General features: G+C 40.5%; 3 protein-coding genes and 4 non-coding genes across 8 annotated transcripts; 4 read left to right on the top strand and 3 right to left on the bottom strand.

Moving 5' to 3' along the window:
* Positions 1-1,156: 1,156 nt before the first annotated feature.
* Positions 1,157-2,038, bottom strand: LOC111798872. Of its 2 annotated transcripts, none has more exons than XM_023682223.1 (2): positions 1,364-2,038; positions 1,157-1,304 (listed from the first exon to the last, which is right to left on the bottom strand). In XM_023682223.1, exon 1 carries the CDS (start codon positions 1,954-1,956, stop codon positions 1,402-1,404), a length of 555 nt encoding a protein of 184 aa, XP_023537991.1. In that variant the 5' UTR covers positions 1,957-2,038; the 3' UTR covers positions 1,157-1,304; positions 1,364-1,401. The 2 variants fall into 2 exon arrangements, with proteins under 2 accessions (XP_023537991.1, XP_023537990.1); XM_023682222.1 differs by having other exon boundaries at positions 1,157-1,298; positions 1,366-2,038.
* A 1,488-nt stretch (positions 2,039-3,526) lies between these two features.
* LOC111798900 (stearoyl-[acyl-carrier-protein] 9-desaturase, chloroplastic-like) lies at positions 3,527-7,786 on the bottom strand. The gene is made up of 3 exons (XM_023682248.1): positions 7,474-7,786; positions 4,526-5,030; positions 3,527-4,422 (listed from the first exon to the last, which is right to left on the bottom strand). The coding sequence occupies exons 1-3, from the start codon at positions 7,578-7,580 to the stop codon at positions 3,862-3,864; spliced, it is 1,173 nt and encodes a 390-aa protein (XP_023538016.1). The 5' UTR covers positions 7,581-7,786; the 3' UTR covers positions 3,527-3,861.
* A 2,841-nt stretch (positions 7,787-10,627) lies between these two features.
* Positions 10,628-16,965, bottom strand: LOC111798056 (violaxanthin de-epoxidase, chloroplastic). Its single transcript, XM_023681009.1, has 7 exons — positions 16,711-16,965; positions 14,931-15,102; positions 14,657-14,829; positions 13,297-13,393; positions 12,833-13,224; positions 10,930-11,266; positions 10,628-10,883 (listed from the first exon to the last, which is right to left on the bottom strand). The coding sequence occupies exons 1-7, from the start codon at positions 16,812-16,814 to the stop codon at positions 10,686-10,688; spliced, it is 1,473 nt and encodes a 490-aa protein (XP_023536777.1). The 5' UTR covers positions 16,815-16,965; the 3' UTR covers positions 10,628-10,685.
* A 3,551-nt stretch (positions 16,966-20,516) lies between these two features.
* Positions 20,517-20,590, top strand: TRNAV-CAC. Its single transcript has one exon. It is a non-coding gene; the product is annotated as a tRNA-Val (tRNA).
* Positions 20,591-20,698: 108 nt separating this feature from the next.
* Positions 20,699-20,772, top strand: TRNAV-CAC. The gene has a single exon. It is a non-coding gene; the product is annotated as a tRNA-Val (tRNA).
* A 241-nt stretch (positions 20,773-21,013) lies between these two features.
* TRNAV-CAC lies at positions 21,014-21,087 on the top strand. The gene has a single exon. It is a non-coding gene; the product is annotated as a tRNA-Val (tRNA).
* A 227-nt stretch (positions 21,088-21,314) lies between these two features.
* On the top strand, positions 21,315-21,388 carry TRNAV-CAC. The gene has a single exon. It is a non-coding gene; the product is annotated as a tRNA-Val (tRNA).
* Positions 21,389-21,661: the final 273 nt, after the last annotated feature.

Below are 21,661 nucleotides of genomic sequence, written 5' to 3'. Positions count from 1 at the left end.
ACCTAATTAACACTAAAAATGCCCTCTCGTGCTATGAATTAAATGTTTAATCAATGGTAGGTGTGTAATCAATCAAGTTAATGACTTAATTAGAATAGAGTCCAGAGAAAATGCACGACAGGGCCTAAAATGTACATATATAGTATAGTTTAGTATAGTTTAATATGTATAGTTTTATCACATATAGTCATCTACTATATATAACTATTTACTTTATATATTTACCATATATAGTTTTATTATGCATAATGATAAGCGCCATGCAATGCTAGATTTTGCAAAGCTAGAGGTCCTCGAATCCTTGCAAAAAGTTCATAGAGAAAGCTAACTTAACGGATTGATTCCAACAAAAAGCTGGTTAGAAGATAAATGACTCTTTAGATCGAACTTAGAATCTATGATGGTCATTTTTAGATACCAAGACGACTCACTCCAGAATTAGCTTGATCATGGTTAATCCAATAAATCTATTTTTAACATCAAACCTAAAGCAAGGTTTGAAAGAAACATACCACCCAAGTTTCAACCACAAGGTTTGTGTATTCCACCATGATTTCAAAATTGAATATTACGTGCCATTAAATAGGCCCACAAGATAACCCTAATATAAATAGGCCCACAAGATAACCCTAATATAATAAAGTCCGGCCACGAAACTAATAAATGCTATTAAATACAAATTGGATAAAATAAGACATTCATAAATTGTCATAATTGGTAACTACCAAAGGTAAGTCTTCTTTGTATTATACTTCTTGTAATTGCTCGTTCGTCTTAATTGGTAATTACCAAAGGGGTAAGTCTTCTTTGTATTACTTCTTGTAATTGCTCGTTCGTCTTAATTGGTAATACATGCAAGTGATCAGATGTTGGATTCATATCACATAATCATAAGCTATGACTTTTAATTATATATCTCGTTGTTTATTATGACCATATATAGCTCTATTATATATCCATCAAGTAACTAATAAGTATCCGACTCCATAACCTACGATTTTAAATATCATTCAATATTCATAATCACTCTGAAAAATTACATGGTTCGTGACCATTAGGGAGAGCGTTATGCATTCACATCATTGAGTTTCTTTTGATGGATCCGGTTTTTCTTCTAATTTTCAACTATATTAAGAAGAATATCACCCCGTTCAAATGGAATCAAATTTGAAGCCATAATTCCAAGCTTAATTAAACTCATAAACACATACAATACATACATATAATATAATCAATCAAACACAAACACAAAGAAACCAATCAAATATGAATGAATTTGAATCATCATCAAGAACCACTTTTACTTTTTATTGAAAAGTTATTTAGGGGTTCTTGTGAATCGAATCTAATTGCTTGAATTTTNCAAAACCAAAACCAAAATTCATCCAAAAAGAAGAATCTTCAAACTGGGAATGGCGCCGCCGCCCACTTCGAATCTTCAAACTGTTGAACCTTAGCACTTCTCTTCTCACCGCTTCCATTTCCCTCAACATAAAAGTAATACTTCAAACAGAACGCCAAAACCAGCACAACCCACTCCAAACCAAAGATCAAGCAGCTCAATCCGCCGCCCAATTTCAAAATCACCGACCCATCTTCCTCCCGGACGTACGATTTCAGTTCCCCAAGGAAATCGCTAGTTCTGGTGAAAATCAGAACCGCAACAGAGCCTTGAAATATGGCGGTCAGGACGGTGAAGACCATATGGACGCCGAACCAGCGGCCGGTAGCGGCGGCAGCCATGGCGCAGCCGGATACAGCTCCGGCGATTGTGAAGGCGTGGAGGAAGATTATGAAGAAGCCGCATACGGAGGGGATGAGGCGGAGGGATAGAGTTAGGAAAATGCAGGAGGAGGCGGCGCCGAGGAGGATGTAGTTGCAGAGGAGGAAGAGCTTGTGGATGTTGTAATGAGACCTGGAAATTGAGGGTGATGGTGAAGATGGTGAGAGACCCATTGACGAAATCCGGTTCGTTTCGAGTCGAATTTGGGAGATTGAAGAGATTGAAGAAGATTGAAGAAGATTGAGATGAGATTTGGGGATGAAGAACGGGAAGAAGATATAGATTTCCAGGTAACGGTCAGTTTTGTTTCTTTAATTTTTTAAATTCTGAGAGACGTTACTTGTGAATGGAATCAAATGGGGTTAACGGCTACTTTCTTTGTGTTCTTTACAGTTGTGAAGATTATCTTTTGAATTGATTTTGGTGGGGTTTGTGAGTACTTTTAACCAACAGCTAGAATACGAAAATACTCGAACATGAAACTTAGGAAACAAAACTCGACCCTCGGGGATTTGGCTAGTGGTTAGTAAGAGCTGTGAATAAGTAAAGAGTTCAAGAGTTCGGACCCTGTATATACTTTACCATTTTTTGTATAAAAAACGAAGAGGTTCGAGAGATAAAAAATTAAGGATACCCACAAAAAAAAAACTAATCAAATCCATATCGATGTACAGAAAAGACCAACTCCAGGAGAAGCAAATGCAACGGGCACACTAACCAGTAAGATTATTGAAGTAATAATTAATGCGAAAAGAGCTAAAAGCGGAANATATTCCGGAAATACAGAAAAAAAGAAATTCCACGATCGAACTACCAAAAAAGAGTGGGCTAAAAAGCGGAAACCTACATACTTTAGACTTTACTTTTTATTGAAAGGTTATTTAGGGGTTCTTGTGAATCCAATCTAATTGCTTGAAATTCCGTCCAGTAAAATGGAAGAATTATAAATCTCCAAAATAATAGATAGGAATATCGCATAGACCCATCGTGACACCCATCAAAGGTGTAGTTCTGAATTCAATGGTTTCAGTAAATCCCCTACAATAGTTCGTCTTGGCCTAGATCTAGAACTATCCTCAACGGTTTGTGTTGCCATAAATAATCAAAATGTTTGAAGGTGGAGGAAAGACAGTTTTGAGACTGAACATATGTCCTTTTTAGTCAAATATATCTTTCGGTTGGAGAGGTTTTGAGACTGACCATATGTCCTTTTTAGTCGAATATATCTTTCGGTTGGAGAGAGGTTTTTTATAAGGGTGTGGAAACATCTTCCTAACATACTCGTTTTAAAATCGTGAGGGTGACAATGATACCTAACGGGCCAAAACAGACAATATCTGTTAGCATTGGACTTGAGATGTTACAAATGGTATCAGAGGCCGACACCAGGCAGGACGTTGTGCCCCCAAGGAGGGTAGATCATGAGATCCCACATTAGTTGGAGAGAGGAACGAAGAATTCTTGGTGTGGAAACCTACCCCTAACGCGTTTTAAAATCAAGAGGCTAACAATAATATATAACGGGCCAAAGCAGACAATATCTATTAGCGGTGGGCTTGGACCATTACAGAAAGAACAACGAACAAGAACAAGAATTAAGGATCAAGATCAAACCCAGAGCTAAGATTCCTAGCACGATCTTCCATTTTCAATACTTGGTCTCGTCTACGAAAATTAGATGATAAACGAAATCATTACCCTCTAAACTAAAACAAGTAACATCCAAGTAAGAAAGAATGTGAGTGATGGATCAAGATAAAACAGCAGTGGAATTTGGTGCCAAAATTTATAGTTGGTTTGGTCATTACAACAATAAACAGATGGGAACTTACTAGGCATTCTAACCTGTGTTCGACAAAAATCAAAACCCAAGCCATTACTGAACCTTTTCTGCTAAACAAATAAGGTACTGGGGGAGACTAGTTGCAACAACCAAGAACAATAGCAGCAGCAGCCACAAGACAGTCTAATCTTCCTAACTTTAAGCAATCAAGACTCGAACGTAATATCTAAACTTGAAAACACTTAAGATTTGTATTCGAACGTAGTCGAGTCGAGTAGTTCAATACCTGTTGCTCCTACACTTGAATTTCGCGGCCGAAGATCCAGCTAAATGGAACTCTTTGTGCTTGCTTGGCTCTGCTTTGAGCTCTCTCTTCCAGTCTTCTAATCCTTGGAGGTAACCCGCACACGAAATCTTGTGCTTTGCGTCCCTCGCCTGAGAGACCTGTTAAATTCTCTATTTTCCATCTACTGACAAGGAACTCGAGAATGTCAGCATAGTCTTTAGCAGTGTAAACGCCGAGCCGTTGAGCAACAGATGAAAAGTTCTCGAAAAGGTTGTTGTCCTGGCCGTCGTACATCAAATGGGCTGGCATTGAGATTTTTTTCTTCATCATGTCAGCTAAAGCCATAACGGTATCATCAGGGTCGACCTCGAAAAGCTTCTCAACGATCTTGGTGTAGGCAGTCTCGTGGCGTTTTTCATCCGAGGCGATTATACCACATACCTGTGCTAGCTTAAAATCGCCATGCTCCTTGGCTAGCCTAGCGGTGTTGCCATGGGAGATGAAAGTTGCCCTCTCTTGAAATGAAGTGTAAATGAAACCAAGGTATGGATTGTTTTCTGTTTTGGGATCCTAAAAGGCACAAAGACACAAACCATGGGTTCAAACACAAATCTTAGCTTTAGAGAACGAGATAACGAGAAAAACTAGTTTAGAGAACGTCGAGTAATCTAACCATTCCCGATCCAATGAGGTACTGAATGGTCTTTTCAATCTGCTTCATATCGACTCGTCCCGACAGGTAAAGGTACTTATTCAGAAGGTCACCATGCCTATTCTCTTCGGCAGTCCAGGCTCTTGTCCATACCGCCCACGAGGTGAGGCTCGCACCAGTTTCATCACGGACGCCATCGAGGGTGTTGAGCATTGTCTGGTAAGTAGGAAGGGCTTCTTCAGTGATCATGTCCCCAACCAACACGACAAAATAGTCATCGGGAATCTCCTTCGATCTCTCCCTTATTTCCTGGACTTGGTCATAGAAACCATCGGATTCGGGGTCGGGGAGATAATCTTGAGGTTGCCAACAATTTTCAACAGGCTTTAGGTGAACCAAGATGTTCTCTTCTGCCCAATCTTCTAATGATTTGAATATCTCCATCTTTTGAGGTGCCATGGAATGAGTCACTTGGACATGTACTTCTCGGGGAGGGAAATGCGACTTCTTTGCTCCCTCGGTCTGTCTGTAGAATCGAACAAACAACAGTAATAAGCCGATCTCGGTCGTGTAAGTCGGGAATCTTCTTTACAAGATCAACAAATTATTAAGAATAGTTCGAAAAGAGTCATCAAACTACTACTACACTCCAGAAATTACAAGCTAATCCTAAATGAGCATTAGATAACCAATTGAATCGAAATGTAGTTCGAGGAAGCTAGTAGTTATGTAACGGCCCAAGCCCAAGCCCACCGCTAGTAGATATTGTCCTCTTTGGGCTTTCCCTTTTGGGCTTCTCCTCAAGGCTTTAAAACACGTCTACTAGGAGAAGGTTTCCACACCCTTATGAAGGGTATTTTGTTCTCCTTCCCGAGCAACAAATATGGCATACCTTTAACCATAAATACAAACACAACACAACCGTAGAAAAGAAACAACACCGAAACAAGAAGCTATTACAAAACTGGTAATAACATGACGTCAATTTTGTTTCATATTCTAAAAAGTTTCGACTAGAGCTTAAGAGCTTAGAGGGAATGAGTTCTTATCAAGAATTTAATATACTTTTGTTTTTCCTAACATTTCGAATTTTTCGTTCGACTTCCACTTATCGATCCCAGCCCGGAAAAGTGACCGACCAAGACCCTATACATGCTTTACCGAGTGTTCGAAGGTGAAGGAAAGAACAGATTCGAGACCAGTCATATGTTCTGTTCAGTCGAATTAATCTTTCTTTCGTCTTTACAGGAGAGTAAAAGAGTGAAAGAAAGGAGAAGATCAAGAAGCCAAGGTTCAATCGAGCTAATCGTAGAAACGAAAAAGTTTCTAATAAATTTTCATACGTGCCTTAATTCTGCTAGTAGTATTAGCTTACAAACTAATTTCCGGCAAGTTCAAGCATTTTTCGATGTAAGCATAAACTTGATGGAATCGAGAATAGGAATCAATACACTTAATCGAAAGTTCAAGAGTTCATTTTTGTTCGAACTACGAAGAACAAATAAACACAACATATGAACTTTGAAAGTTCATGAACCTATGTTCAACTAGCATTTCATCAATGCATCAAGCAAACAATTGTTTACTTCTATTGATCAGACTCTAAAAACCAAATTATTGTGCCCAAACATCTTCAAGCGAAACATCAGTAGTGTTACTATGTGGTAGATTATTCACATAACAAAGAACAACATCTGGAAAACAATGAAATCAGGCAATATTTTACACGTACCGGTTGAGAACGAGCGTACTACTACAATAAACATTAACATCACGGTATTAATAAAACAATCAAACAACTGTACAACGTGTTATATACAACAAGTGCTAAACAAGTATAAGGGAACTGGCAGATCGACTAAACGAACCACAACATCAATGTTTTAAGAGTCCAAGACCAGCTACCAAATTATAAGACCACGGGCTTATATGCTTGTTTAAAATGTTCAAAAGTATGCCACAGAAAAAATTGACTATAACAGCCCAAACCCACCGCTAGCAGATATTGTCGTCTTTGGGTTTTCTCTTCCGGGCTTCCCCTCAATGTTTTTAAAATGCGTCTACTAGGGGAGGTTTCCACACCCTTATAAAGGGTGGTTCATTCTCCCCCAACCAATGTAGGATCTCACAATCCACTCCTCTTCGAGGCTCAGCATCCTCACTGGCACTCATTCTCTTCAATCGATGTGGGACTCCCCAATCCACCCCCCTTCGAGGCTCGGGCTTTCTCGTTGGCACATCGCCCGGTGTCTAGCTCTTATATCACTTGTAAGAGCCCAAACCCACTGCTGGCAGATATTGTTCTCTTTAGACTTTCCCTTCCGGGCTTCCCCTTAAGGTTTTTAAAACGTTGTCTACTAGGGAGAGGTTTCCACACCCTTGTAAATGATGTTTCATTCTTCTCCCCACCCGACGTGGGATCTCTCATTCATAAACTCAAAAGTACTTGAAGGTATAATTTAACTTTATATAAGAACAGCTTGGTCTATATATATAGAAACATAAAGAAATTAAAAACTAACGAAAAGTAACAGATCCTTCTCAAAATTTCAGGCAAGTACGAATGAAGGAAGAACAAACAATACATGCAGTATTCGAACAGAAACGATCAGCAATACAGTTCATCAAAATACCTCACTTCAGACCAAAATTGCACAACAAGATTGATGTCGAATCTACAACATTTCAGTTCAAAATCACAAAAACTCCCTAAAACCAAGAGATTAAAACAAAACCCAAATCCAAAACATCTTAAATTCGAATTCCCAATTTAAGGGTAGGCGGAGATTCCCAAGAATGAAAATAGCAACAGTAATAAGTGATTACAGATTAGAGAAACACCACCGATAAGTGCAGGAAAAAGCCATTAAAGTGGAATCAAAAGAACATAATTGATTAAACAGAGAGAATCGAAATGGATCAAAACAACAAATGGGTTTGATTCAAATTGAGAAATGGTGGATACCCACTTGGAGACAGCATGAATCGTGGAAGCCATGAGACGATTGGAAGATCTGCGATGGCGGTGAGTGTTATGGCAAGGGAGGTTCAGTGCAGGATTGAAATTCAAAGCCATTAGCGATGAAGAAAGATGAGTGAATGGAAGGATTGGGAAATGGGTTTTTGTGAGAATTTAGAGAGATAGAGAGATGAGAAGAAGCACAAAAAGTGGTAAAGTTTGAAGGGTGGTTTTAGCGAGGGAGACGGCCAAACCTTGAACTCCAAACTCCCATGCCTTCCTCCTTTCTCTTAATTTACACTCTTTTTCTTCCTATACCCAAACTTAACATACCTTCATTTATTATTTCTTTCCTATATTTTATAAAATGCTTCTCGAGATACCGAGATATCGGTCGGGGTGTTTGTAGATTAGGTTAGGTTGAGTTCAAATATTCTTTTAGACCCAACTCAATTTTTCGATCAGTAAAAAAAAAAATAGTAGAGTCAAGGGTGGCCTCTAAATAGAATTGACGGATCAAAATGACTGTTAGTCGAGCTGATATGTCATTGTATGGTGAGACAAGGGAGATCTACTGATAAGACAGTTTTTTTAACCAAACAACTTTTATTAAAGAATGAACACAACCCGACTCAATCATAAATTATTTAGATCGGATGAGTTTAGGTTGTTTAGATATTCATAGGCAAAACATTTATTTATTTATTTATTTTTAAATATTTAATTAACCCGTTCAATATGAATATATTTTAATAAATTGTTTACTAATAGTTAAGAATTATTTTTAAGAACAAATAATAAAAAAAATGTATTTTTTTTAGCTCGACTAAATTCATTATAGTTTTAGGGGAACTCCTGAATCGACCAAACTCATACGGTTTTCATTTATATGAATCAAACCAAACTCAAATAAGTTCATCATCCCAACAAAAACAAACCCAAATAAGTTCATCACGGTACGAGTTCATCACCCATCAAAATCAAACCCAAATAAGTTCATCACGATATGAGTTCATCATCCAGACCCAAATAAGTTTATCACCCTACGAGTTCATAGCCCAACAAAAATAAACCCAAATAAGTTCATCGGCCAACAAAAACATACCCAAATAAGTTTATCACCGTACGAGTTCATCGCCCAACAAAATAAACTCAAATAAGTTCATCAGCCAGCAAAAACAGACCCAAATAAGTTTATCACCGTACAAGTTCATCGCCCAACAAAAATAAACCCAAATAAGTTCATCAGCCAACAAAAACAGACCCAAATAAGTTTATTACCGTGCGAGTTTATAGCCCAACAAAATAAACCCAAATAAGTTCATCAGCCAAGAAAAACATACCCAAATAAGTTTATCAGTGTACGAGTTCATCGCCCAACAAAAATAAACCCAAATAAGTTCATCGGCCAACAAAAACAGACCCAAATAAGTTTATTACCGTACGAGTTCATCGCCCAACAAAAATAAACCCAAATAAGTTCATCGGCCAACAAAAACAGACCCAAATAAGTTTATTACCGTACGAGTTCATCGCCCAACAAAAATAAACCCAAATAAGTTCATCGGCCAACAAAAACAGACCCAAATAAGTTTATTACCGTACGAGTTCATCGCCCAACAAAAATAAACCCAAATAAGTTCATCAGCCAACAAAAACAGACCCAAATAAGTTTATTACCGTACGAGTTCATCGCCCAACAAAAATATACCTAAATAAGTTCATCCCGGTACGAGTTTATCCTCCAAACCTAAATAAGTTTGTATGCACCCATCGCTTTCATCTTCCACTTCTTCTCTCTCTCTTGTCACTTCTTCAATTCTCATCGTAATCTCCTCCGTCCATTCCCCAACATGATTGCAACGTGAAGAAATTGGAATAGGAGGCCCCAAAATCCAATAAAGAAAGAAAGAAAACCCACTAAAAATAGAGGAATTTGGGAAAGAAATGGAAATGAACATGTGAAAGTTATGTGGAGAGGATTTTGTAGGGAGAAAGTGGAGAGAATGGGGCATTGAAAAGTCATGTCTCAACCTATTTCATCTTCATGCCAATCCCTTTCTAACATTCCCTTACTATTATGGTCAAAAATAGTTAGGATTTTAATGTCGTTCCACTACTATTTTGTCGAGGTCGTTGAGTATGAAGAGCAGGAAGGCCCTTAGACCAGACGTACGGTGTTCAAGCTCACCACTAGCAGATATTGTCTTCTTTGAACTTTCCCTTTTGAGGTTTTTAAACACGTATGCTAGAGAGAGATTTTCACACCCTTACAAAGAAAATTGTGAGATCCCACATTGGCCCAGCGTCAACTAATGTGCCATCTCACAATTCACTCCCCTTTGGCCCAGCGTCTTCACTGTCACTCGTTCCCTTCTCCAATCGATGTGAGACCCCTAATCCACCCTCTTCAGGACTCAGCGTCCTTTTTGGTACACCACCTCGTGTCCACCCTCTCTAGGGCTCAGCCTGCTCGCTGGCACATTGCCCGATGTTCGGCTTTGATACCATTTGTAACGACTCAAGTCCACCGCTAATAGATATTGTCCTCTTTGGGCTTTCCCTTTCGGGCATCCCCTCAAAGTTTTTAAAATGCGTCTGCTAGGGAGAAGTTTCCACACCCTTATACGGAATGCTTCGTTTTCCTCCCTGACTAATGTGGGATCTCACAATCCACCCCCTTCGAAACCCAGCGTCCTCGCTGGCACTCGTTCCCTTCTCTAATAGATGTGGGACTCCCTAATCCACCCTCCCTTCGGGGCTCAACGTCCTTGCTAGCGCATTGCCTCGCTGGCACATCGCTCGGAGTCCGACTCTAGTATAATTTATAACAATCCAAGCTCACCACTAGCAAATATTGTCCTCTCTGGACTTTCCCTTTTGGGCTCCCCCTCAAGTTTTTAAAACGCGTTAATAAAGAGAGATTTCTACACCCTTATAAGGAATGTTTCATCCTCCTCCCCAACCGATGTAGGATCTCACATGTACTTCCAATGGAGTTTTCAAGGGCAACTTGAAGTGTTGTGGGTGATGATTCTTACTTGGTTGCTTATTGCAATTTGAGACCATGTCGGGGTTACGTGTGGATCCGAGATGAGTTCGTGGGTTTTCCCGATATGAACGTTCAGAAAGCCTTTAAACGTTAATTAAAAAAATCAACGAAATTAAACAAAATGGGTTTAGCTAATAATAATCTTAGAAGTAATGATAATCAAAGTGTTTTTATCTTAATTTTCTAAGAGCAAGTGCTCTTCCAAACAAACTCTCAACCTCATTTGCTTCCATTTTAAGCTCATTCAAAAGATCACTCTCTTCTTTAGATAACTCTCTAAGGAAGAATTCCTCATCCCTTTGAAGTTCTTTAAGACCTTCTCCCAACTTCTCAACCAATGACATCTCTGCCTTCCCTACTGTTTCCACCTCTTTTTNCAACCAATGACATCTCTGCCTTCCCTACTGTTTCCACCTCTTTTTCGAGCTGTTCGACCTCCTTCTCCACCTCTTGTTCGATCTGTTCGACTTCCCTAACGATCGTTTGTTCTCCGCTTTCCAATGTCTTCTCTAGCCTTTCTACGAGCGGCGGCTCCGGGCCACACGAATTGTCTGTTTTTATGAACTTGTTGAAGTCTCTCCCTACGCTCTTAGCTGCCCTTTCTAGCTCGGGAACTATGCTTTCTGGCAATACTGCGCTTCTTGTGTATACAACGGCTCCGCCGTAGCCATCCCATGCATCGTTCCGACCACGATAGTATACGAAAATGTAATCGTCGGGTTTGTTCTCCACCTGGCTTGATAATATATACCTGAGAAGGGAGGAGATAAACAATTACAATTCCTAGTTGAGGCTACTACATATGATCAAATAACAGGAAAGGATTTTGGTCTTTAAGAGTGTGAAAACCTCTTCTTAATAGCTGCATTTTAAAATCTTGAGAGGAAATCCAAAGAGAATAATATCTGCTAGCGATGGGGTTGGGTTGTTACAAATGGTATCAGAGCCAGTTACTGGATGGTGCGAGGCACTAATCGGAGTAGGGCTAGACTCTCTCCCTAGTAGACGCGTTTTAAAAACCTCGAGGGGAAGCTCGAAAGGGAAAGCCTAAAGAGGATAATATCTACTAGCGATAGGCTTGGGCTATTATAAATGGTATCACAGAACCAGACATCGAGCAGTGTGCCAGCAAGGACGTTGGCCCCCCCAAGGGGGATGGATTGTGAGATCCCACATTGGTTGGAGAGAGGAACGAAAAATNTTAATAGCTGCATTTTAAAATCTTGAGAGGAAATCCAAAGAGAATAATATCTGCTAGCGATGGGGTTGGGTTGTTACAAATGGTATCAGAGCCAGTTACTGGATGGTGCGAGGCACTAATCGGAGTAGGGCTAGACTCTCTCCCTAGTAGACGCGTTTTAAAAACCTCGAGGGGAAGCTCGAAAGGGAAAGCCTAAAGAGGATAATATCTACTAGCGATAGGCTTGGGCTATTATAAATGGTATCACAGAACCAGACATCGAGCAGTGTGCCAGCAAGGACGTTGGCCCCCCCAAGGGGGATGGATTGTGAGATCCCACATTGGTTGGAGAGAGGAACGAAAAATTCCTTATAAGGGTGTGGAAACCTCTCCCTAGTAAATGTGTTTTAAAACCTTAAGGGCAAGCCCGAAAGAGAAAGCCCAAAGAGAACAATATCTGCTAGCGGTGGGCTTAGGATGTTACAAATGGTATCAGAGCCAGTTACCGGACGGTGCGTCGGAGTAGGGCCAGACTCTTTCTCTCGTAGATGCGTTTTAAAAACCTTGAGGGGAAGTCCAAAAGGAAAAGCCCAAAGAGGACAATATCTGCTAGCGGTGGGTTTGGGCCGTTACAAATGGTATCCGAGCCAAACACCAGGTGATGTGTTAGCGAGGACGTTGGCCCCCCAAGGTGGGTGAATTGTGAGATCCCACATTGCGAGGACGTTGGCCCCCCAAGGTGGGTGGATTGTGAGATCCCACCCACATTGCGAGGACGTTGGCCCCCCAAGGTGGGTGGATTGTGAGATCCCACATTGGTTGGAGAGGAGAACGAAACATTTCTTATAAGGGTGTGAAACCTCCCAGGGAAAGCCCAAAGAGAACAATATTTGCTAGTAGTGGACTTGGGCGGTTACAAATGGTATTAGAGTCAGTCACCGAACGGTGCGAGACACTAATCAGAGTAGGGCTAGACTCTCTCTCTAGTAGACACGATTTAAAAATCTTGAGGGAAAGTCTTTCCCCTAGTAGACACGTTTTAAAATCTTGAGGGAACACCCCGCATGGTAGTGAATGCCAATGGAATAGATCAGGTACTAGGAAATTTGAACATTTAGAAATGAAATGAAAGCATACCAGTCATCCTCATAGTGAAGATACTCATTGTTGTGGTTATAGAGTATCCCAGGATGCTCGGGATCTTGCACGAATCTCTGCGTCGTCGACCGAGTGAAAAAACCGCTATCTGGAGTTCGTATTCTCCACGTTATATTTCCAACAAGTTTGCCAGACTCTACATGAAAATCATGCAACTGACAATCAAACGTATCAAAAGTAGGATTTAAGCCACTAGTGATAAACCACTTCCCACTGAAATCTGATATATTGAAACTCTTGACAAGAACAGACGGGTCGGGTACAGGAAAGTCCCCGACATCGGATTTCGTAGGTACACATTTTTTTCGTGATACTGCACATTCATTAAATTCATCCACGACGCTGTTTTCAAATAGGTCACCACATTTAATCTACAAAGAGAAAAAAATTAGTTAATTTCTGAAATCGTGTGACGCGTTACGTATAGCCACGAGAAAACTAACCTGGCATTCAGTCTCGTCGGGTCGATCGTTGCAGGTTTGGAGACAAGCAACATTGGCAGCACATAATGGGTTTGATATGCATTTGGCAAGTTCAAGCCTGACATAAGGGAGAAGAAACTAGCCGTTTTAGAAGCCATGTGATATTAGTAAAGAAGCGTTGGAACAACCGTGGGTCGGTTTAGTGGTCGTTGGAGTAGTGAAAAAAGGTTCAAACTATAGTAGCCACCCGTCTAAGATTTAATATCCTACGAGTTTCTTTGTCAACCAAATATAGTAAAATCAGGTGGTTCTCTCGTTCGTAGGCGTCGACGCTCATGGATAATATTGTTTCTATGAAATTTTTGCAAAATCTAATGACTTTATAATAGACGATTAAAAACCTTTCTCCGAACACTACTTGATGAATGGGAAACGGACTCCTACTTACGATGGGAAACAGACTGAAGAGAGAGCTGCTTTGGCCAAACATACCTCCCGTTTAGGGAAAAGGTGACTTCCGGATCAAGGATACTAAGCATAGGCTCTCTTTCGAAAGTGAGATGACAGAAACCCGAATGGGAAGAAGAAGAGGGTAAGCCATGGTCTCGAAATTGGGGCAAACGCTAACCGAGAGAGGAGGAAATGAACATAAAAAAGGGCACATTCTATAACAGTAGAAACTTGCAATAGGCCAAGCCTACCGTTAGCAGATATTATCTTCTTTGAGCTTTCCCTTTTGGGCTTCCATTCAAGGTTTTTAAAACGCGTCTGCTAGAGAGAGGTTTTCACACCCTTATAAAGAGTGCTTCGTTCCTCTCTCCAACCGATGTGGGATCTCACAATCCACCTCCCTTCAGGGCCCAACGTCCTCAATGGCACATTGCCCGGTGTCCACCCCCCTTCAAAGCTTAGTGTACTCGCTGGCACACCACCCGATGTCTAGCTTTGTTACCATTTGTAATAGCCCAAGCCTACCGCTAGCAAATATTGTCCTCTTTGGGCTTTCCCTTTCGAGCTTCCCCTCAAGGTTTTTAAAAAGTATCTGCTAGGGAGAGGTTTCCACATCCTTATAAAGAATGTTCGTTCCCCTCTCCAACCGATATGGGATCTCACAATCCACCCCTTTCAGGGCCCAGCGTCCTCACTGACACTCATTTCTCTCTCTAATCGATGTGGGACCTCACAATACTCATCTCCACAGAACCAAGATACAAAAAGACCAACAATTACTCTAACCACGAACCGAGGGGTAAATTATTATTATTATTCTTTCCTCGAATCACGGACACTCTTTTGGTAAAATCCTTAAACTCACAATAGAAACACGAAGGAGAGATGCTATGATACGAGTTACCAATCAGCAAGGATAAATTAGAGATACCTGCATTCCTTTAGTAAGCATGTACATGTTTTGAGTGCATCAACAGCTCGAGACGATGGAACGAACATGAGAGTACATGCCAGTATAATAACTACACCCATCGACCGTAATTGGCTCCATTCTCGAAGAACACTCGATAATGTTCCAAAAATAAAGTCAAAGCATTCATCGACCTTCCGAATAGACAGATAAACGAGGCAACGCAAAAGTGATGAGAGAAAAGAGAAAAAAAACGAGCACGTTTAATGAAACTAAGGTATACATAGGAAGGTACCTTAGGTTTACTTATCTTCGTTTGACATAAGGCATTCTTCTCTGACCTATGGGACAGAACTGTTAAACTTCTTGACTTACAAACTCTACCAGTGAAAGTAGATTTGCAAGGTAAGAAGTATTTTGAGTATATTTTGTCCACCAGTATTCCATGATAACATAACACCTTTCTCCTGCAAGCATTATAACCATTTGTTAAGTGATGAACAATCATCTACACCATCAACCAAACAAGAAACTAGATTGCTGACGGTCCGAGGAATTTGGGTTCGGTTGATTTGAGCGTAAAAGAAGGTAGGATAAATGTGAGATCCCAAAGAGGACAATATCTGCTAGCGGTGGGCTTGGGTTGTTGTAAATGGTATCAGAGCCAGACACTGGGGATGTGCCAGCAAGGAGGCTGAGCCCCAAAGGGGAGTGGATACGAGGTGGTGTTCCAGCAAGGACGTTGGGCCCCAAAAGGGGGTGGATCGTGAGATCCCACATCGGTTGGGGAGGAGAACGAAACATTCTTTATAAGGGTGTGGAATCCTCTCCCCTCTTCCTAGCAAATGCATTTTAAAAACCTTGAGGGAAAGCTCGAAAAGGAAAACCCAAAGAGGACAATATCTACTAGCGGTGGGCTTGAGTTGTTACAAATGGTATCAGATCTAGACACCGGGTGATGTGTTAGCGAGGAGGCTAAGCCCCGAAGAGGGTAGACACTAGGCGGTGTGCCGGCAAGGACACTGGGTCCTAAAGGGAGGTGGATTGTGAGATCCCACATCGGTTGGGGAGGAGAACGAACCATTCTTTATAAGGATGTGGAAACCTCCCCCTTGCAGATGCGTTTTAAAAAACTGTTGCCCCGAAGGGGGTGGATTGTGAGATCCCACATAGATTGGGGTAGAGAACGAACCATTTTTTGTATAAGGATGTGGAAACCTCTCCTTAGCAGACACATCCGTTAGTAGATATTATCAGCTTTGGCCCATTACGTATCGTAGTAAGCCTCACGGTCTTAAAACACGTCTACTAGGGAGAGGTTTCCACACCCTTACAAGGAAAGTTTTGTTCCCCACTCCAACCAATGTGGGATCTCATAATCCACCCCCTTGGGTGCCAACGTCCTCATTGGCACACCGCCCAGTGTCTAACTCTGATATCATTTTGTAACAGCCCAAGCCCACCGCTAGCAGATATTGTCCGCTTTGTCCCATTACGTATCGTCGTCAACCTCACGGTTTAAAAACGCATCTACTAGGGAGAGGTTTCCACACCCTTATAAGGAATGCTTCGTACCCCTCTCCAACCAATGTGGGATCCCATAATCCACCTCTCTCGGAGGCCAACATCCTCACTGACACACCGCCTGGTGTCTAACTTTGATACCATTTGTAACAACCCAAAACCTTAGTAGATATTGTCCACTTTGACCTATTACGTACCACCATCAGCCTCACGGTTTTAAAAGCATCTACTAGGGAGAAGTTTCCACACCATCCTTATAGGGAATGTTCCGTTCCCCTCTCCAACCGACGTGGGATCTCACAAAACTACTTCAGTTTTGTTTATAATGCATTATATAAACTATTTAGTACATCAATACACGATTTCAAACAAAACAAAATCCTCATAAATTTCAGCATTCCCCTGCATTACATATAACCATGAATCAATAAATTCAAAAAACCAAACCCCAATTCGCAAATCAGCGTTACAACCGACACAAACCCCAATTTAGGAATGTTCCGACATAAATTTCATAGAAAAACCTTAAAAAAAAACGAAATTAGACAGACCTGGTAGTGGCGACAGAGTTGGTAGTGAAGCTAGGAGGAAGAAATGAAGGTGAAGATGAAGAAGCAGAGGAGGGCCAGACGGATTTCATGGCAGAGGTGGGCATTAAGGGTTTGCAGAGAAGTGAAGGTAGAAGGAGGAAGACGAAGGATAGAAAAAAGGTGGGAATTTGGGGTTCAGATAAGCCGCCATTTTTGTGTGGAAACCGTGCGCTTAACGTATAACCGACCCCTCCTTTCCTTGTGTCCTCTTGAATTACTTGGGAAATCAAAGTAAGCCATAAAAATTGGCTATTATCTGTTCATGAAAGTGATGGCTCTCTAGAATTATCAATATGTTCACAAAGGATGTGAATATCCAGATGACTAAGTGGTTGACTGGCCCATATGGGCTCGTGTCCAATTACGCTCTTCTCTTTCGGCTTTAAAACGCGTCTGCTAATAGAAGGTTTCTACACCCTTATAAAGGGTGCTTTGTTCTCTTCCTCAACCAGTGTTGGACATCACAATCTACCCTCTTCGCGGTCCTGCGTTCTCGCTGACACTCTTTCCTTTCTCTAATCGATGTGGGACCCTTGCCAAATCCACCCCCTTTAGGGCCAGCATTCTTGAACAACCTCCTTGTTCGCGCATAGTCCGTTGTTTGGCTCTGATACCATTTGTAACGATCCAGACCCACCGCTAGCGGCTATTGTTCTCTTTGGACTTTCCCTTTCGGGCTTCCCTTCAAGGTTATCCAGACCCACCGCTAGCGGCTATTGTTCTCTTCGGACTTTCCCTTTCGGGCTTCCCTTCAAGGTTTTACAACGCTTCTGTTAGGGGAAGGTTTCCACACCCTTATAAAATGTGTTTTGTTCTCCTGGCGAACCAACGTGGGACATCACAAAAATAACCAGGTATGCTATCAAAATTTCATATAAATAAATAATATTTTAATTTCTTAAAATATTTTGTTGTTTCAATTTAGAGTTGGGGTCGTAAGTATCTGTCCACGGGTTGCGGCCACCTATTTCATTTCTCATCCCTACGAAATTTCCCATTTAATTTTGTCCGAATCCAGGTAAGAATTCCCTGTGAAAAAATACCAAAGATTGGTTCCCCAGGTAACTTTTTTAGATTTATTATTCTATTAAAAATAGTTATTTTAAAGTTTTCATCACTCTCATTCCTAGTTGAATTCAGAATTCAGGTTAGACATAGGCCTGTGGCGATAGTCTTCACTCTTAAAAGCGAAGAGGAGAATGTTAGGATCATCAGATGTCGAATTTGGATTTCGAATCCTAGACATAGATCGTTACAAATAGTATTAGAGTGATATCTCTTTCGACTCCCGGACATAAGTCATTAAGTGTGGAATTATAATGGTATCTTTCCGAGTAAGATGTGGTTCACAGACAAACCAACATCAAAATTGGTGGGAATGAAAGCGTTCTAGAGTAGAATGACTAAAAAAAATTTAAAACAATTGAAAGTAATTATCGGTGGGGTTAAACATGCTTGTTTGGACCAATTCTATATTGGATGACATTTTGAGAATTCACGTGAACGAGAACAAAATACTTTTCTTTTTTAAAAAAAAATTGAGTTCCCGGTCTCGTCTTTTAATTCCATTTTGCATTATAGTGCAAAATTATATAAAACATTTTTTTCGTAAACTAATTAAGAGCTTTCGTGGGTTGGGTTGAGAGATTCAGATCTAACTCAATTGTTCGGGTTGTAATTTTTTTCAAATCAAACAATAATTATAAAACAATTACCTCAATCCAATCCAACTCAACCCATAATTTTTTTTAGTTGAGTTGGTTCTCGTCATTTATTTATTTTATTTTTAATAAAAGTAGAATTAATTAAAATTTGCAAATATATATATATATATATATAGATATATATATATGATATATATAATTGGAAAATTTAGAATTTTTTTTTTTTTTAAGTCTCAATTGATTAGAATTCAAAAGCATTATTTTAGATTTTCCCCTCGTCTTTAAAATTTATAATTTTAATTTTTTTTCCTTAAAATATTCCGTCTCAAAAAAATATGAATGTTATTAGAGTTAAAAACGTTATTTTAGATTCTCACTTTGTCTCGGTGGTGTAATTGGTTATCACGCTAGTCTCACACACTAAAGGTTCTCGGTTCAAACTTGGGCTCATTTTTTTCCTTACAACATTCATACTTCCGCTATGAGTGCTGATTCGAGTTCAAAGCGTTATTTTGGATTCTTAACTTGGTGGTATAGTTGGTTATCACGCTAGTCTCACACACTAGAACCCGATCTCTGACATTTTGTAATTTTTTTTTTCCCTTACAACATTCTTACTTCCGCTATGAGTGCTCATTCGAGTTCAAAGCATTATTTTGCATTCCCTTGTTGTCTGCGTGGTGTAGTTGGTTATCACCCTAGTCTAACAAATTAGGGGTCCCGGTTCAAACCCGATATCAGACCTTTTTTTTCCTTACAACATTTTTACTTCCGCTATGAGTGCTGATTCGAGTTCAAAGCGTTATTTTGGATTCTTAGTTGGTTATCACGCTAAAGTCTAACACACTAAAGGTCCCCTGTTCGAACCCGGGCTCAGACATTTTGTAATTTTTTTTTCCTTACAACATTCTTACTTCCACTATGAGTGCTGATTCGAGTACAAAGCGTTATTTTGAGTTCTTATCTTGTCTGGGTGGTGTAGTTGGTTATTATGCTAGTCTCACACACACTAAAGGTCCTCAGTTCGAACCTGGGCTCAGACATTTTGTAATTTATATTTTTATTTTTTCCTTACAACATTCTTACTTCCGCTATGAATGCTGATTCGAGTTCAAAGCGTTATTTTGGATTCTCACTTTGTCTGGGTGGTGTAGTTGGTTATCACGCTAGTCTCACACACTAGAGGTCCCGGGTTCAAACATTTTGTTATTTTTATTTTTTCCTTACAACATTCTTAATTCCGCTATGAGTGTTGATTCGAGTTCAAAGCGTTATTTTGGATTCTCACCTTGTGTGGGTGGTGTAGTTGGTTATCACGCACTAGAGGTCCCTGGTTTGAACCCGAGCTCAAGCATTTTGTAATTTTTAAGTCCCTGGTTTGAACCCGAGCTCAAGCATTTTGTAATTTTTATTTTTATTTTTATTTTTTCCTTACAACATTCTACTTCCACTATGAGTGCTGATTCGAGCTCAAAGCGTTATTTTGGATTCTTACCTTGTTTGGGTGGTGTAGTTGGTTATCATGCTAATCTCACACACTAAAGGTCCCCTGGCTCAGACATTTTGTAATTTTTTTTTTCCTTCTAACATTCTTACTTACGCTATGAGTGTTAATTCGAGTTCAAAGCGTTATTTTGAATTCTCACCTTGCCTGGGTGGTGTAGTTAGTTATCGTTCTAGTCTCACACACTAGAGGTCCCCGATTTGATCCTGGGCTCAGACATTTTTTTATTTTTATTTCCTTACAACATTCTTACTTCCGCACTAAGTGTTGATTCGAGTTCATAGTGTAGTTGGTTATCACACTAGTCTCACACATTAGAGGTCCTTGTTTCAAATTCGGGCTCAAGCTTTATTTTGGGTTTTTACCTTGTCTGGGTGGTGTAGTTGGTTATCACGCTAGTCTCACACACTAGAGGTCCTCGGCCCGAACTCGGGCTCGACATTTTGTAACTATGAATGCTGATTCGAGTTCAAGATTCTCGCTTTGTCTGGGTGGTGTAGTTGGTTATCACGCTAGTCTTACACACTAGAGGTTTTCACCTTGTCTGGGTGGTGTAGTTGGTTATCACGCTAGTCTTACACACTAGAGGTTTTCACCTTGTCTGGGTGGTGTAGTTGGTTATCATGCTAGTCTCACACATTAGAGGTCTCCGGTTCGAACCTGGGCTCAAACATTTTGTAACTATGAATGCTGATTCGAGTTCAAAGCGAGGATTCTCACTTTGTTCTGGGTGGTGTAGTTGGTTATCACGCTAGTCTTACACACTAGAGGTTTTCACCTTGTCTGGGTGGTGTAGTTGGTTATCACGCTAGTCTCACACACTAGAGGTCCCCAGTTTGAACCCGGGCTCAGACATTTTTTGTAACTATGAATGCTGATTCGTGTTCAAAGCGAGGATTCTCACTTTGTCTGTAGTTGGTTATCACGCTAATCTTACACACTAGAGGTTTTCACCTTGTCTGGGTGGTGAGGTTTTCACCTTGTCTGGGTGGTGTAGTTGGTTATCACGCTAGTCTTACACACTAGAGGTTTTCACCTTGTCTGGGTGGTGTAGTTGGTTATCACATTAGTCTTACACACTAGAGGTTTTCACCTTGTCTGGGTGGTGTAGTTGGTTATTACGCTAGTCTCACACACTAGATGTCCCCAGTTCGAACCCGGGCCCAGACATTTTGTAACTATGAATGTTGATTCGAGTTCCACACATTAGAGGTCCCCGGTTTGAACCCGGGCTCAAACATTTTGTAACTATGAATGCTGATTCGAGTTCAAGGCGAGTTCTCACTTTGTCGGTGTAGTTGGTTATCACGTTAGTCTTACACACTAGAGGTTTTGACCTTGTCTGGGTGGTGTAGTTGGTTATCACATTAGTCTTACACACTAGAGGTTTTCACCTTGTCTGGGTGGTGTAGTTGGTTATCACGCTAGTCTCACACACTAGAGGTCCCCGGTTCGAACCCGGGCCCAGACATTTTGTAACTATGAATGCTGATTTGAACTCTGAATTGAGTTCAAAGCGAGGATTCTCACTTTGTCTCGGTGGTGTAGTTGGTTATCACGCCAGTCTTACACACTAGAGGTTTTCACGGTGGTGGTGTAGTTGGTTATCACGCTAGTCTCACACACTAGAGGTCCCCAATTCGAACCCGGGCTCAGACATTTTGTAACTATGAATGCTGATTTGAGTTCAAAGAGAGGATTCTCACTTTGTCTGGGTGGTGTAGTTGGTTATCACGCTCCTCTT

Source organism: Cucurbita pepo, chromosome LG07, assembly GCF_002806865.2.
Source record: "Cucurbita pepo subsp. pepo cultivar mu-cu-16 chromosome LG07, ASM280686v2, whole genome shotgun sequence".
In the NCBI taxonomy this organism is placed as follows: domain Eukaryota; kingdom Viridiplantae; phylum Streptophyta; class Magnoliopsida; order Cucurbitales; family Cucurbitaceae; genus Cucurbita; species Cucurbita pepo.
Note: the sequence above shows the minus strand (reverse complement) of the source record. Positions and strands in the feature narration are given on the sequence as shown.